Here is a 17,158-nt window from a genome sequence, read left to right on the forward strand (position 1 = left end):
CGACGCTAGCTGACAATTTTATTATGATAATTATGTTTTGTACTCAAACCGTTTTCTGATCCATACTCTCTTTTTACTAGTTTACGGCAGTGTGCTAAACAATGAATAATTCAGTTCTGTATTGGATCCAGAGTACTCAACAGCTCACCGAAACTATTATCAATAATTTCTACTTTAAATTGGGCTTTTCTCATCTACAACGCTATAGAAACAATTTCTAACATATTTTCTGAATTGAAAACTTTTAAATCGATTAACTAATCTCTCATTAAGTAATGAATTTCGGAGATTTGACCAGAATGGTCAATCATGTTTCAGTTTTGAGTTAAAACTATTATTGAATGGAACAGGTCAATTTAATCCTCCCTCTAGTGGAAACTAAAACTAATTTATCATTGGCCCTGTTACCGAAGTTTCACACATAAGAGATGATTTAATCTTCCCACAATCGAACTCATAATTAAAAGTTCTCAGTTCTGTTAAAACAAAGCTTATAACACGGTGCAAAAACAATTTTGATTTTTTTCTCTCATTTCGAGTTGATTTTAAATCATTTTTGTCTCTTTTTTACAAATGTCATCCTTATTCATTTTTATCTTTAACACTGGTTTATTTTTAATTTTCCTGAAATCATTGTTTCTTGTTTCTTGAACTTTTTTTGTCTTCTTTTTAGGCTTGCTTTATCTTGTTACCCTTTGGTTCATTCTGGATTCAACTGTTCTTGCTTACTCTTATCTATTCGTTCTGTTTCCCTGATTGAATTTGCTTTCTGAAATAGTTTTCTTGTTTTTAATTTTACTTTTTACTTTCTTTGAATGTTTAATCTGTAAAGAGAAGCATGTCATGTCCGATTAACAACGGTACCTATTAAACCATTATCTGATCAATTATGTGAAGATATCGTTGTTTTCCTAGTAAAAAAAGTTTTTCATTCCGATAATTTCCTAATAGTGAAGCAAAAATGCGCAGCTTTAAATGAAAATTTATCAACTTTTTAAAACGAGAAAGATAATTACTATCATGCATATTTGATCAGACAAAGCTTTAGGTTGCCGTTATGAATTAGGAGTAACTTAAAATTACGTCTCCATTTTTTTGTATTGTCTTCATAATTACTTCTCTTTTCAGTTTGTTTCCTATTTCTACAAATATATTTTGCTTCTTGATTCTTTTTTAGATCGTATTGTCCAACGATACTTCGGACCTAAAAGCACGTGGTTTTTCAGCAGCACAAGCTGCTGTTGGTCCGATGTACCGTAGGTCGGATACACACTTCATTTAAAAAAGTTAGTGCATCCGACCTACTGAAGTTCGGTTGCACAGCTTTCTTAAGTTGGTTGCACTCTTTTATGTAGGTCGAATTCCCAATATTTGTAGGTCGGATGCACAACACTAGTTGGTCAGATGCACAACTCTAGTATGTCGGATGCACAACTTTAGTAGGTCGGATGCACAACTTTCGTAGGTTGAATGCACAACTTTGGTAGGTCGGATGCACAACTTCAGTAGGTCGGATACACAACTTTGGTAGGTCGGATGCACAAAGAAGTATAGAAGCATATTTAAAACATTTTCAATTTGGAGTTCATTAGAGGTCATCAAAAGGCCGGCCAAACACTGAATTCTTTGCTTTTGCTGTATTGCCTGGGTTCCTAGCTTTCGTTTGATATGCATACTAGCTGCATTGTTAAAACATTTTCAATTTTGAAGTCAATATAAGGCCAACCACTGGATTTGTTGCTGCTACTGTATTCCCTGGGCTCCTAGCTTTCGATTGATATGCATAAAGCCATAGTTGAAACATTTTTATTGGTCGAGGTAATTAAAGGTCATTAGAGGTCATCAAAAAATTGGATGCTTTGAACCAAAAATGAAGGCAAGGACCCCGACCCCCAACCTACATTAAATGTGACATCTCCACCATCCCCTTTGTGTGCAACTTGAACATCGATTCTTATGGTAGCACTGTCAACTGAGTCAACTACATACTGTCAATATCTGCAGTTCTTGCGTAGGTCGGATTAACAAAATATAATGTACAATTGACCTACAGGTGTCGTAGATCCGAAGTATCGTAGTACAGAAGTAACATTACCCTTTTTTAGCCTATTTCATTCTTGGTTACCTGTTATGGTTTAATCTACATTTATCACATTTATTGATTAAAACTTAGAAATTATAAGATACGAGGGAAGAGGGAGGGGGGGGGGAGGGTATGTCTGGGGCAGCTTATCTGATGTTAACGGAAGATAGTAAATATATCAGTTCGATTGTGATGACACAAATTAGATAATGTTTTTATTTAAATTAAGTTAAAAGTAATCTTCTCGTATGACGAAATATGAAAGTTATAAATAAACAAAGAAAGATTCAGGTAGATAAAAGACCTCCGTGGATAGGGTATGAGATTCAAGAAGATCAAAGATATGTGGGGATAAGATTCAAGTAGATCAAAGATACGAAAAGATAAGATTTAAGTAGATCAAAGATATAGGGGGATAAGATTCATGTAGATAAAAGATATGAGGGGATAAGATGCAAGTAGACCAAAGATATGGTGGATAAGATTCATGTAGATCAAAGATATGTTGGGATAAGATTCATGTATATCAAAGATATGTGGGGATAAGATTCAGGTAGATCAAAGACATGTGGGGATAAGATTCAAGTAGATCAAAGACATGTGGAGACAAGATTTAAGAAGATCAAAGATATGTGGGGATAAGATTCAAGTAGATCTAAGATATGGGGGATAAGACTTAAGCAGATCAAGGACACATGAGGATACAAAAGTTTCAGGTAGATCAAAGATATGAGGGGATAAGATCCATGTAGATCAAAGATATGTGGGATAAGATTCAAGTAGATCAAGGATATGTGGGGATAAGATTTAAGCAGATCAAGGACACATGAGGATACAAAAGTTTCAGGTAGATCAAAGATATGAGGGGATAATATCCATGTAGATCAAAGATATGTGGGATAAGATTCAAGTAGATCAAAGATATGTGGGGATAAGATTCAAGTAGATCAAAGATATGAGGGGATAAGATTCAAGTAGGTCAAAGATATGAGGGGATAAGATTCAAGAAGATCAAAGATATGTGGGGATAAGATTCAAGTAGATCAAAGATATGAGGGGATAAGATTTAAGTAGATCAAAGATATGTGGGGATAAGATTTAGGTAGATCAAAGATATGTAGGGATAAGATTAAGCATAACATAATTTGATGTTTGTATCACTTAAATAATCTAATCTCTCTTGAAGACTATCTGTCATTATTTTCATTGAATTATCATATTTATTGAGTCACAAAAAAAGTTGAGTTTTTGTCACAAACTTAAATTTTCTAATCCCGATATCTATGTAACCTGATGTTGTAAACCTTTTATATTTCTAACATAGATTATTTGATCTAGCAGAATTTTATAGTTTTAAATATCTAAGATCTAATCGACATCGGGGTGCAAAGAAATAGAGATTAGAAAATCAGAGTTTGTAGCAATTACTCAATTCCTATCTTTTCTTTAACCCTAGTTTTCTATGCAATTATTAAGTAAATAAAAAGCTTAGATTAGTAACTAATAATATTCATAATATAGATCTATTTGTTTAATTTTGCATTTATGTATTTATTCAGATGAATTACTGTGCAAAATAAACACAAGAGTTCAAGATGGGAAAGTTAAATGTAAACAGGGTAAAATCATCAAATTATAATTATTAGAAAATGTTGTATTTTATATTTACAACAAACATGGGAATTGAACCAGAACTGCGAGATCGTCTTTATATAGAGTTAGCATTGCTTCATAGCTTATATCTTTTATAAACAATAAAAAACACTATTTTGATATTTTTTTTTCTGACACAAGTGAAGAGGGACAACTGTATTTTGTTTGTATACAGAAGCATTTTCCTTTTACTAAGTACAACATGGAGTATGTGCTAACAAAACATAAACAACCAAATCATAAACTCTAGAAGACGAAACTTTCACAGATTATAATAGATTTTCTTTTACAAAGACGACCTTCAAATCTTTAAAGGAACTGTAAAGAAAAAATTAAAGGGGTATAGACTGAAACCTAAGCATTTCTGGAGTTGATCGAGACCCATAATAGTTCTTTCTGATGTTCGTGTCTCGAGAAATTGATCTGTGTCAAATTTTTACGAAAATAATTTATATATATAAAATTTGTATAAAAATCGGACAATTAACCAGATGATATTCAGCAAATACGCAAACAATCTGAAAACGATGATATCCCAGAGGAGCCTGAAAAACTTAAGTTTGCCCATATAATTATTTGAATTTAATAATTTTTTAGTTTTAATAGATATAGTTGATAATATAATTAATAAGACCGTATCACGTGACCAGACCAATGGCAGTACAGTATCATTGTCACTTGTCTCCGTCTGTATTACGTAACAATGATACAACGCACATGCTCTCTCTCTGACTTGTAATTCCACGCTGCCTGCACGGAACTTCTTTGTGATTCTAATCATTCTGCCTCATTGGTTTATTGTGAACGAAAAAACCCTTAAATCTTGAAAATACAACATCATGTGTTCTATCGTATTGTTAATTATCTATGGTCTTATCCATAAAATGTCAAAATGCAGAAATCATGTTGATCATAAAATATTTCACCTTCAACTGACAAATTAAGTGCTATTATAATGTTGATATTAATGCAGAGGGATAAATATATCTGAGATGAAATAAAAAATAATAAAAGAAAAAATATGCATTTAGAAAAAACGGAAAATTTGCAGATCATCTATTTTTTTCATGAGAAAAAATATCCAATATTGATTTATTGGATGTTATTGTAAAAGTGAGCACAATTAAACAGAAATGTTTTTTTTTTTTTTCAAAAGTGTAAATTACTATAAAATGAACAATTCGGTTTTGATACAAATGCAATTATTATGGGTAGTTCTAACATGCCAAGACAACATATTTAATTAAATTAGTTTATTTGTATCTTCAAGTTGATACTGGTGCAAGGATTATTTATTTTAAATTATTTTATTCCACGTCCTGTCCCTGAAACAACAAATTTAATTCTCTATTGTTTAATTCAATCAGATTCGATTAGGTAAAGACCTATAAATGTAAAACAGACATTTTTAGCACATGTATAATTGAAATATTGTTACCGACAAAGGAGGGATTAAAAACGATATTAAACTGAAACTATGAATCATGTAACAAGACAAAATCAGAACTTGTATCATTCCTTATAATTCCTGCCATTGTATTCTGAATATTATTGTTTTCTGGAACTTGATGATTAAACTGAACTAGACTCTGCTTCCCTTGAAACTAACTTTATTCTTCTACTCAGCAGCAGCATATTCTATACTTCCTTATCTCACAATTCATATGAAAGATATAGGAATAAGGTGAGCTAAATAAAAATGGAAAATCTGAACTATTTCTTTTTAATTTGTTTCTAGTGATATTGATATAGCTCTGATCTATACAATTCTTCCATTCTGCGTGTTTGTGGCTCCTCCGATAGTTGGGTTCCTTGGAGATAAACTTGGGAATATGTGAGGTATTGAACTAGGGTTCCTTGGAGATAAACTTGGGAACTATGTGAGGTATAGAACTAGAGTTCCTGGGTGATAACTTGGGAACTAGGTGAGTCATAGAAATAGGGTTACTTGGAGATAAACTTGGGAACTATGTGAGGTATAGAACTAGAGTTCCTAGGATGTGAACTTGGGAACTATTTGAGGTATAGAACTAGGGTTCCTAGGAGATAAACTTGGGAACTATGTGAGGTATTGAACTAGGGTTCCTCGGAGATAAACTTGGGAACTATGTGAGGTATAGAACTAGAGTTCCTGGGTGATAACTTGGGAACTAGGTGAGTCATAGAAATAGGGTTACTTGGAGATAAACTTGGGAACTATGTGAGGTATAGAACTAAAGTTCCTAGGATGTGAACTTGGGAACTATGTGAGGTATAGAACTAGGGTTCCTAGGAGATAAACTTGGAAACTATGTGAGGTATAGAACCAGAGTTCCTGGTAGATAAACTTGGGAACTTTGTGAGGTATAGAACTTTAGTTCCTTGAAGATAAACTTGGGAACTATGTGAGGTATAGAACTAGAGTTCCTGGGAGATAAACTTGGGAACTATGTGAGGTATTGAACTAGGGTTCCTTGAAGATAAACTTGGGAACTATGTAAGGTATAGAACTAGAGTTCCTAGGATGTGAACTCGGGAACTATGTGAGGTATAGAACTTTAGTTCCTTGAAGATAAACTTGGGAACTATGTGAGGTATACCCAGGAGATATACTTGGGAAGTATGTGAGGTACAAAACTAGGGTTTCTAGGATAAATACTTCGGAACTATGTAGGCTATGGAAAAACTATTTCTAGAACTAAAAAGGAAAAATTATGGATAAAATTCTCAGAATCTTGTTGCTCAGGGTATTACAACTGAATGTGATTGGATGTGGAGTATTCCACACACTGCTTCTCTTAGTTCCTGTTAATACTAGAAATATACAGTATTCTTCAACCTCAGCTATTCTAGGAACTTCCCAGTTCAAATTTTTTTTTTAATACTAAAATTTCAATGTTACCGGATTAACTCCGGAATTTTCAACAGTATGAAATTCTAGTCTATGAAACCTTAGCAATTGTGCAAAAGTTTATTCTTTTCTTTTATCTATTTAAAAATATCTTTTCTAAAATTAGAAACCAGCATTTAGTATTACAGCAAAATTGAACCATTAGGATACAGGTATGTAAGTAGCCACTTCTTCTATTTTACGTTAATGTTTATACATTTGAACTCAGATTTATTTTAATATCATGGGATGTTGGTTGTAGTTGGATCTGAGCTGAGACTGAGCTGGGATACCTGCAATAATACTCAGATCTTCTCTAATCTACAGAACCTAACTCAATACAGGGTTGAGCTCTTTAACTGTTCTCAGTCATGTCAGGAAATCAATTTGGACAATTTTACATTTTGGACAATAAATCTCTGTCAATATTTAAAAAGTACATTTTTTTGAAAGAGGCCAAAGTTTTTATATGAAATTGAAATAGCGCTAATCATGGACTCGACAACTTCTATGATTTGATGAGTACGCGCTTCATTCATCAATATTAGTTATTCCTGCAGGATACAACCATAGTTTCACGGGATATTCAAGATAAATTTATTTCCCTAGGCTTTGAGGGCGCTTCGCGCCTTTCTTCTATTTCAATTGTGAACATGTTCTTTTTGTGAGCATTGTAAAACAAAAACAAATTTCGGGGATTTTAAAAATTTTCAAAAATTGAATTTTGTTAGAGTCAAATTTTGGAAAATTCGATCATCCATAAGCCTTCCCTGGGGTCACGCAAGGTCCCACAACAAATTTTGGCTTGATCGGTTCAGCCGTTTTGACCTTTATTGGATACAAACGGACAGACAGACAAACAAACAGACAATCAAAGTAAATATATAGATTAATCAGAATATGATAACAGCTTAATCCCGGGATTCCCGACATACAAGTTTTGACCTCAGTTCTCCCATATTCGGTGAGGGAATGTCTACACAGTTATTTGTAAAAACATTTTATCTACCATACATTCTTTTTGTCGCCATTTTTTGATCATTTAAATTCTCCATGATTTAAAGGAGGACATAGATATCTGTTCTCTCCTCTCCCCGCACTGTATTCAGTCCTTGACTCCGGGTTCTATGCAACTAGAAGGGTTGATTTTAAATCCTGTTATGGAGATGGAGGGAAGAGCAAACGTTGCTTTAGAGTTCGGAGCAGATCCATGCAGCGCAGATTCAAGATCTCAGGTTCTTTTAACGATCAATATATCTATCAGTTCCGACCGATTTTAATATCAATATGATCTTGAATTAGCTGATTTTTAATTCCTTTCCAATTCATATGAATCTGAACTACCTGACCATTAATTCCTGATCTATTGCTAGGTACTTGAACTACCTGACCATTAATTTCTGATCTATTGCTAGGTACTTGAACTACCTGACCATTCATTCCTGATTATTGTTAGGTCCTTGAACTAAGAAACCTATAATTACTGATCAATTACTAAGTATTTGAACTACCTGACCATTAGTTCCTTTTCATTTCCCAGGTACCTGGCCTAAAATTCCTGTTCTATTATTAGGTACCTGAACTTCTTAACCAGTTATTCCTTTCCGATTCCTAAGAACCTGACCAGTAATTCATGATCTATAACTAGGTACTTGAACTACCTGATTATTAATTCCTGATCTATAACTAGGTATTTGAACTACCTGACCATTAATTCCTGTTCTATTGCTAAGTACTTGAACAACCTGACCATTAATTCCTGATCTGTTGCTAGGTACTTGAACTACCTGACCATTAATTCCTGATCTGTTGCTAGGTACTTAACACCTGACCATTAATTCCTGATCTGTTGCTAGGTACATAACACCTGACCAATAATTCCTGATCTGTTGCTAGGTACTTGAACTACCTGACCATTAATTCCTGATCTGTTGCTAGGTAATTGAACTACCTGACCATTAATTCCTGATCTGTTGCTAGGTACTTGAACTACCTGACCATTAATTCCTGATCTATTGCTAGGTACTGAAACTACCTGACCATTAATTCCTGTTCTTTTGCTAGGTACTGAAACTACCTGACCTATAATTTCTGATCTATAACTAGGTACCGAAACTAACCGACCATTAATTCCTGATCTGTTGTTAGGTACTTGAACTACCTGACCATTAATTCCTGATCTATTGCTAGGTACTGAAACTACCTGACCATTAATTCCTGTTCTATTGCTAGGTACTGAAACTACCTGACTTATAATTTCTGATCTATACTTGGTACTGAAACTACCTGACCATTAATTCCTGATCTGTTCCTAGGTACTTGAACTACCTGACAATTAATTCCTGATCTGTTGCTAGGTACTTGAACTACCTGACCATTAATTCCTGATCTATTGCTAGGTACTGAAACTACCTGACCATTAATTCCTGTATAACTAGGTACTGAAACTAACCGACCATTAATTCCTGATCTGTTGTTAGGTACTTGAACTACCTGACCATTAATTCCTGATCTATTGCTAGGTACTGAAACTACCTGACCATTAATTCCTGTTCTATTGCTAGGTACTTGAACTACCTAACCAGCAATTCCTGATCTATTGCTATGTACTGAAACTACCTGACCATTAATTCCTGTTCTATTGCTAGGTACTTGAACTACCTGACCATCAATTCCTGATCTATTGCTATGTACTGAAACTACCTGACCATTAATTCCTGTTCTATTGCTAGGTACTGAAACTACCTGACCTATAATTTCTGATCTATAACTAGGAACTGAAACTACCTGAACTCTGCTCACTCCAATGTCAAGTTGAAACAGATCTTATCAGGTGTAAAACATTTTTTAAAATGAATTCATTCAATGGAGTAATATATCTATCGCAAGACCACGCGACATTCTACTTTGCCGTGCCCTTATTATGTGAAACTTTTAATCTGGGGATCTATGAAATTAGTTAGATTTTATAGATCCTTTAAATAAAAGTGCCCACAGTGTAAATCAATATCAATCGATCGGGGTTAGTAGCATACATAACAAAATTTTACAGCTCAGAAAATTTTAAAAATTTACCATTGCTGCAGAAGCAAATTTACCTAAATTATTTCCGACATTTGTTGAGTAAAAAGAATTGAGGACAAAGATATCGTTTATTTTACAGATTTATAGTTCTCACGGTAGTATAATTTGACTGGAAAGTTAATATTTTCTAAAAAAGAGTGAGTGAGGCATTAAATTTGATTTGCTTTTTGCTTCTGATGCTTTCAAATTACACTTTTGATGCTTTACTACACGGTGAAAGAGTCCAAAGTGTTGAAATTGAAAGATCCAATATATGAATAATCTAGTTACTGTGTTGAAGAGGAAGGTGAGGGGAGGATGGTCACCAACTTTGTTTACTTTATCCTACGTGTCCTTGCCACGATGTGTTTAGCCTGCTGCTTTATCATGCTGGATGCGCAAACAATACAGGTGGTCAGGGTGTACGCGACATACCATCTACTGAACTTCTGACCAACTAAATTTTCGACCTACGAGAGCCTTTTTGTATTGTTTGAGAGTTTTGTTAGGTTAAGACAATTTCTGGGCCGTGCGCTGCGGCAATGACAGGCTAGGTTGCCGAACGCCTCGGCTAGTCCAGGCTAGGGAACCGGGCACTGCGTCCACATGTCCATCTTGCAGATGAAAAACCATGTGCGAGTAGGTCAGAAGTGTAGTATGGTGGATGTGCGTAGGTTGAAAGATACTTTGTTTTTTCTGATTCTATTCATTTGTTTTCGTAGATGTGTTCTCTAGAGGAGGAAGCTGGAAATAAAGGTTTGACAAAATCATATTTTTTCATTTAATTTTTTAATGTTATTTGCATAAGCGCGCAGCTGCAATTCTATGACATATACAAATGACAACATAGTTGTGTCTTCATTAAGGTTCGCGATTAAATGCTTAGATGCTCTTCTAGTCGTCTTGGCTCTGTAATTTTTTTATTAAAAGTTTACTTTATTCATTACTGTTAATATCTTTTGCTCAGCTAACACGTAGTTAGGATGATAAATTGGACGCCATCATCAGCTTTATCCCGAAGCCAGTTTACATTATTTGTATATATTTGTATATTTGTATAATATCTAATATGTTAGTTATATATTCAGGAGCATACGGGAGACAGATCGTGTACCGAACCTTGGCTCAGGCTATTGTTTCACCTCTGGTATTGTTAAATATTTTTTTTTTAAATGTTGTTTATTTTTATTTCCGACTAGAGCTCAAAACGTTTATCAAAACTTTAAAACTGAAATATTCAGAATATTCATTGTTAAATATAAAGGTAGCTTTATCTTCCGTCATGCGCTCTAAATTACGAAATAAAAAATCCCATGACTGCAAAATAACCGATTGTTTATCGTTGATGAGCGATTTTTTGTTGCTTATTTTGCGGTCATTAAACTTTTGCTGTCAAATAAGCGATTTTTTATTTCGTAATTTAGAGTGTAATTCGCAAGTCAAGAAGTGATAACTTAAGTATATAAATCAAGGATATATTAAACTCTAGGATATAAACCAAGGAAATAAACTTAGACAATAATTCAAGGATATATCACACTCAAGGATATAAATCTAGGTAACAATTCAAGGATGTATCTAACTCTAGGATATATCTAACTCTAGGATATAAATCAAGGATATAAATCTAGGAAATAATTCAAGGATATATTTAAGTCTAGGATATAAATCTAGGCTATATCTAACTCTAGGATAAAAAACTACGATATAAATCAAGGATATATCTAACTCTAGGAATATTGGATATAAATCTAGGATATAGATTAAAGTAAAGTAAAGTAAAAAATTATTTATTTATGAAATATAACAAAAACTTACAAAATTAGGTGTTTCAGGAGAATATATTTAAAAACCTCTAAAAGTAGAGGTTGTGGGAACATTTCCCCCCAATTCTAAAAAAAAAATATAAAAATAGAAATAAAAGGAAAAGGAAAGGAAAGGATAAAGAAAGTTACATATTTATTGTTTACACTATATTTAATATAATTAATATATTTAGAATGTAAATCTAGGATATAGATAAAGAAAATAATTCTATGAAATATCTAACTGTAGGATATAAATCTAGAATATAATTCAAGGATATATCTAACTGTAGAATATATTAATCTAGGTTGGTTTACTGATGGATACAATAACTGAGCTGACTGGATCTATGAACTATATTGCTCCGTTTGTAATCTGTGATATTCTTCTTCTGGGAACAATTATTTGTATCTTCTTAATAGACAAGGTTATAAAACTATCAGGAACCAAGTCATAAACTCTGATTTTATAATCCCTATATCTTTGTTACCCAATGTGGTGGACTTTAGATATTTCAATCTAGGAATTCATTTAGATATTCTAACAGCTATATATCGATCCCAAATGATGGAGACGATCAGACCTGCTTCAAAACAGGATTTTAGGTATACTCTATCGCAGTGAACATTACGGAGTTACACTATAAACTAAACTTTAATTTATATCTTATGTCACAAGTCAACATAATTACAATTCCTACGTCGTTATCTATTTCACATGTAATTAAGACAATCATATTTCGTATTTACCGCACAGTTAAAGTTTATGTTCACACCTTCGGGTTGCAAAGATATAGGGATTAGAAAATTTTAGTTCCGTTATCTTTCAACAACAAGAAATTATAAAAAAAAAGATTTAGTCGTACTCGTGTCATCATTTTGTTTAGGATATAGGGTTACCAAAGGATTCAGATACTTTTGGAGGATTAAAGCTGATTTTTAGTAACATCTCCTGCATCATCTTCCTCGTCATGATGTTCGTGTGCGGGATTATGTTCGGGTTCGTCGAGACATTTCTCTTCGTCTATCTCAAGGTTAGCATCATACCTTGACATATTAAAAAGAAAAGAAAAAGTCATTGTTTTAGATCCTTTTTATATTTTAACCCTGGAGTAAACAAGCTTCTGGCCTTAAAAAAGACTGTAAACGCAATTTCAAGTAACCCTCTATGCAAAAGTGACAATGCCTGATTCACAACGGTACCCTTGAAACCTTTATCTGATAAATAATGTGGAAGAAATTGTTTTTCTAAAAGTGTATAATTCAGATAGTTCCATGTGTTTTCTTGAAGTAAAAATGCATAAGTCACTTTCGTAGAGAAATAGAAATCAGAATGGATAATTATCAGTCTTACAAACTATAAACATAGATACCTACTTCATACTTTATCATACACCTGATAGGGAAGAAAAATTGCACTAATTCTCAACCAAATATTACAATTTCAATTATTCAATGTAGTGTGCACATTTAAAATTTTTAAGTTAATGCTATTTTTTAGGAAGATCTAGGTGCCCCGATCTATCTACTTGGATTAACAATTACTACCGGAGCTTTAATCTCAATACCCTTCCTCTACTACTCTGATAAAATAGTTGATATGTTTGGAACGGTTAATATCATTATATGGGCTCTACTCATGTATGGTGTAAGGTAGAAAATAAACGAAACCCTCGCAATGTCCAGTTTTTTGTGACAAACCAATAAAAAATTGTGTTTTTGAACGAAATTTAGGGATGAAAAAATTCCTCAATAAAAAGATTCAAAAAACTTGTTAACTCTAACCAAACACAGATTAGAATATCTTACTCTGGATCTCTTTATCTCAGGTATGTTGGATACTCTTTTATAAACTGCGCTTGGTATGCTTTTCCATTCGAAGGTCTAGAGGTCTTCACAATATTCATGCTCAGTGTAGCTCAAGCTAAATATATCAAGGTATTGTATCGTATAGGGGGTATAACCGATTAGAAAAAGTGTAAATATATGCTTTGTTTGTTAAGTTAAAAATTTCTGTTTTTGAAAATATAATCTAAGCTGGGAACTGTATAATCCCGAATCGTTTTATCTCGATATCAACTTTGAACACTTTTAATTTGAGGATCAATTTCTTCATTTCAGTTATCCCTATAGGGTACAATTAGACTGCGGATATAGAATAAAGATTAAATTAATCCACAAGTTCCCAAAAGACCTAGATCAAGCATTGATCTCGATATCCAAAACACAAAAGTTCCCAACTCTGAGCTAAAAACTTTAGAATGGGATATCCTTAATCTTGATCTGTTAATTAATCTGGAGATTAAATTCATGAGGAAAACAAGCAATATTTAATCTGAAGATTAAGAAATGAGTGGATCAAGCATTAATCCCGATATCCACTATTCTAAAGTTCCCAGCTCAGATTACATTTTAATTTTATATATTTTTGATTGTATTACATACAAAATTAAGACTACTCTTAAATTTTTTAGTACTATACCAGCTTTTTATCTGGCACGCATATATTGTTCAATGTACATGGTACATTGTACACTGTACATGTTCGTGTTATCGGCACGGATATATTGTTCAACGTACATGGCACATTGTACACTGTACATGTTAGTGTAATCGGCACGGTTATATTGTTCGATGTACATGGTACATTGTGTTTACATGTTTAAACGGCTGGTATGTATTGTTCAATGTACATTGTACATACATGTTTCAGCGGCTGGTATGTATTGTTCAATGTACATTATACATACATGTTTAAGCGGCTGGTATGTATTGTTCAATGTACATTGTACATTCATGTTTAGACGCCTGGTATGTATTGTTTAATGTACATTGTACATATATGTTTCAGCGGCTGGTATGTATTGTTAAATTCAATTTTTGCAAATTTGCAAATTTTTTTGCAGATTCTAAAAGTAGAGCACAAGAGCTTTCCAATGATGTATCATTTGTCATATTTGGACATCAAACATGGGATTTAGAGGGGGGGGTCAAATTGACCCCCCCCAGCATATCCTGGTTTTCAAGTACCCCAGCAGGGATAGGGTTAATGTACATTGTACATACATGTTTCAGCGGCTGGTATATATTGTTTAATGTACATTGTACATACATGTTTAAACGGCTGGTATATATTGTTTAATGTACATTGTACATACATGTTTAAGCGGCTGGTATGTATTGTTTAATGTACAAACATGCATTTAACTGGCTCAATCATAATGTTTACCTATGTACTTGCATTACACTGTACACTTTAAGGCATTTGCTCCCCCTGGAACTCTGGCAACCCTGACCGGTTTGACCGGCGGAGCACACTACGGGTTCGGGAAAGGTATCGGAGGTTTAGTCGGAGGAGTTCTCAAGGATCAACTACAAAGTACAGCACTTGCCTTCAGGTTAGAGATAAATATGCTCTTCTGTCTTCATCCATAGTTTAAAAGTATCCATGAATATACTTCTCTTTTAATAATTAAGTCTTTCTAACAAACTCAAACGTTCTAAATCTTATATTTTTTCAACCTGACAGCGTAAACCTTTGATATTTCAAACATAAAATTATTTTTTAAAAATAAGGTCTACGACATTGGGGTGCAAAGATATATGAATTAAAGTCGGAGTTGGTAGCAAATACTCAATTTCTTTGTTCTATCTTAAATAATTGAAAAGTTAAAGAAAATTTTGAGGTTCTTTAAGAAATTGAAATTTTAATCAAATTTAAATCAAATCAAAATCATGTTTTTTCACAAACTCAACTCTTCTAATTTCTATATCTTTGCAAGCTGATGGTGTAAACCGATATTATTTGATTCAACAAAATTAATAAAAGTTTAAAATACCTAAGGTCTTCGGCATTGGGTTGCAAAGATATAAAGATTAAAATATCAGAGTTTGTTGAGAGACTCAATTCTTTTATCTTATTTTTAAGAATTTTCGGAATTGCTGCGTTTGTATTCGGGATCATCTATGCTGTATTCCATGGAGTCTATGGACGGAAAGTGGACGCACAGAGACAGGTTATTTAAGTTAAAGGATCTAAAGCAAAGATAATTTATTTTGAAAAAATAAACCGACTTGTGATATTTATCTGTTTATTAAAATGACGAATTGTTATTTTTTATCAAGATAATTTTGTTTTAAAATAAATTATTCGGTTTTTAAAGAACTTGTTATATGCTCTTCTTTTATTTATAATAATTAGTTTAATTTTTCTATTTAGATTAAACTAGAGCTTCAATTAAACCTAGAGAAAGAGAACAAAGAACCGTTTCTATCAGAGAAGATGATTTATAAACAGTCAAAAGCTACAAAAGTTTGAAAAGTTTTACAGTTAGTAAAAATATATTATAAAATTAAATGAACATAAAAATGTATTTGACAATTCTGCAGTGTAAAATCTTGCATATTTAAAGATTTAAAGATAAATGAATAAAAATAAAATTTTATAATTTATTAAAAATTAATGTAACAATTGAACTTGTAATATTGATGCCGGATACAGATATACATAGATACAGAAAAAGATGGTTTTAGATACAAATATGTAAATATTTTTGTACAAATACAGGCAGATGCAGATAAGATATACAAATAGAAATACAGTTATATTTACATAAACAAGAAACCGAAAACTATTTGAAACAGTAACAGAAAGCTAAGCTGTTTATCTAGAAACAGGAAGCTATATCCATTATCTAAAAACAGGCATCTATGCTGTTTATCAAGAAACAGGAAGCTATGCTGGTTATCTAGACACAGGAAGCTATGCTGGTTATCTAGACATAGGAAGCTATATCGTGTATCTAAAAACAGGGAGCTTTACTATTTATCTAGAAACAGGAAGCTATATCGTGTATCTAGAAACAGAAAACTATATCGTGTATCTAGAAACAGGAAGCTATATCGTGTATCTAGAAACAGAAAACTATATATTGTATCTAGAAACAGGAAACTATATCGTGTATCTAGAAACAGGAAGCTATATCGTGTATCTAGAAACAGGAAACTACATCATGTATCCAGAAACAGGAAACTATATCGTGTATCTAGAAACAGGAACTATATCGTGTATCTAGAAACAGGAAACTATATCATGTATCAAGAAACAGGAACTATTTAGTGTATCTAGAAACAGGAAACTATATCGTGTATCTGGAAACAGGAAACTATATCGTGTATCTAGAAACAGGAAACTATATTGTGTATCTAGAAACAGGAAACCGCGTTGAAGTAACATCTCCAATAAACCTTGTTTGCTCCAGCTCCTCCTCTATCCTGAACATAGAGTATATGAATATACAGAGCTTTCAGACGTATGGAGTATACAGATATACAGAGCTTTCAGTAGTATGGAGTATTCAGATGTCAAGAGCTCTGTATATACAGATATACAGAGCTCTAAGTAGTATGGAGTATACAGATATACAGAACTCTCAGTAGTATGGAGTATACAGATACACAGAGCTCTCAGCAGTATGGAGTATACAGATAAACAAAAGCTTTCAGTAATATGGAGTATACAGATATACAGAGCTCTCAGTAGTATGGAGTATACAGATATACAGAGCTCTCAGTAGTATGGAGTATACAGATATACAGAGCTCTCAGTAGTATGGAGTATACAGATATACAGAGCTCTCAGTAGTATGGAGTATACAGATATACAGAGCTCTCAGTAGTATGGAG

The 17,158-nt window shown here is 33.0% G+C and overlaps 1 protein-coding gene across 1 annotated transcript; it reads left to right on the forward strand.

Moving 5' to 3' along the window:
- Positions 1–3,574: 3,574 nt before the first annotated feature.
- On the forward strand, positions 3,575–15,923 carry LOC111695898 (uncharacterized). The gene is given in 17 exon segments (XM_023465367.1): positions 3,575–3,702; positions 5,323–5,420; positions 5,475–5,621; positions 6,462–6,568; positions 6,868–6,983; positions 7,670–7,840; positions 9,380–9,438; positions 9,956–10,079; positions 10,391–10,424; positions 10,757–10,815; positions 11,782–11,901; positions 12,361–12,507; positions 12,975–13,126; positions 13,303–13,411; positions 14,735–14,871; positions 15,402–15,489; positions 15,693–15,923. Coding segments are annotated over 17 exon segments (1,791 nt in total). The 5' UTR covers positions 3,575–3,678; the 3' UTR covers positions 15,792–15,923.
- The last annotated feature ends 1,235 nt before the right edge of the window (positions 15,924–17,158 follow it).

Source organism: Eurytemora carolleeae, unplaced genomic scaffold (genome assembly GCF_000591075.1).
Source record: "Eurytemora carolleeae unplaced genomic scaffold, Eaff_2.0 scaffold11, whole genome shotgun sequence".
NCBI lineage: Eukaryota > Metazoa > Arthropoda > Copepoda > Calanoida > Temoridae > Eurytemora > Eurytemora carolleeae.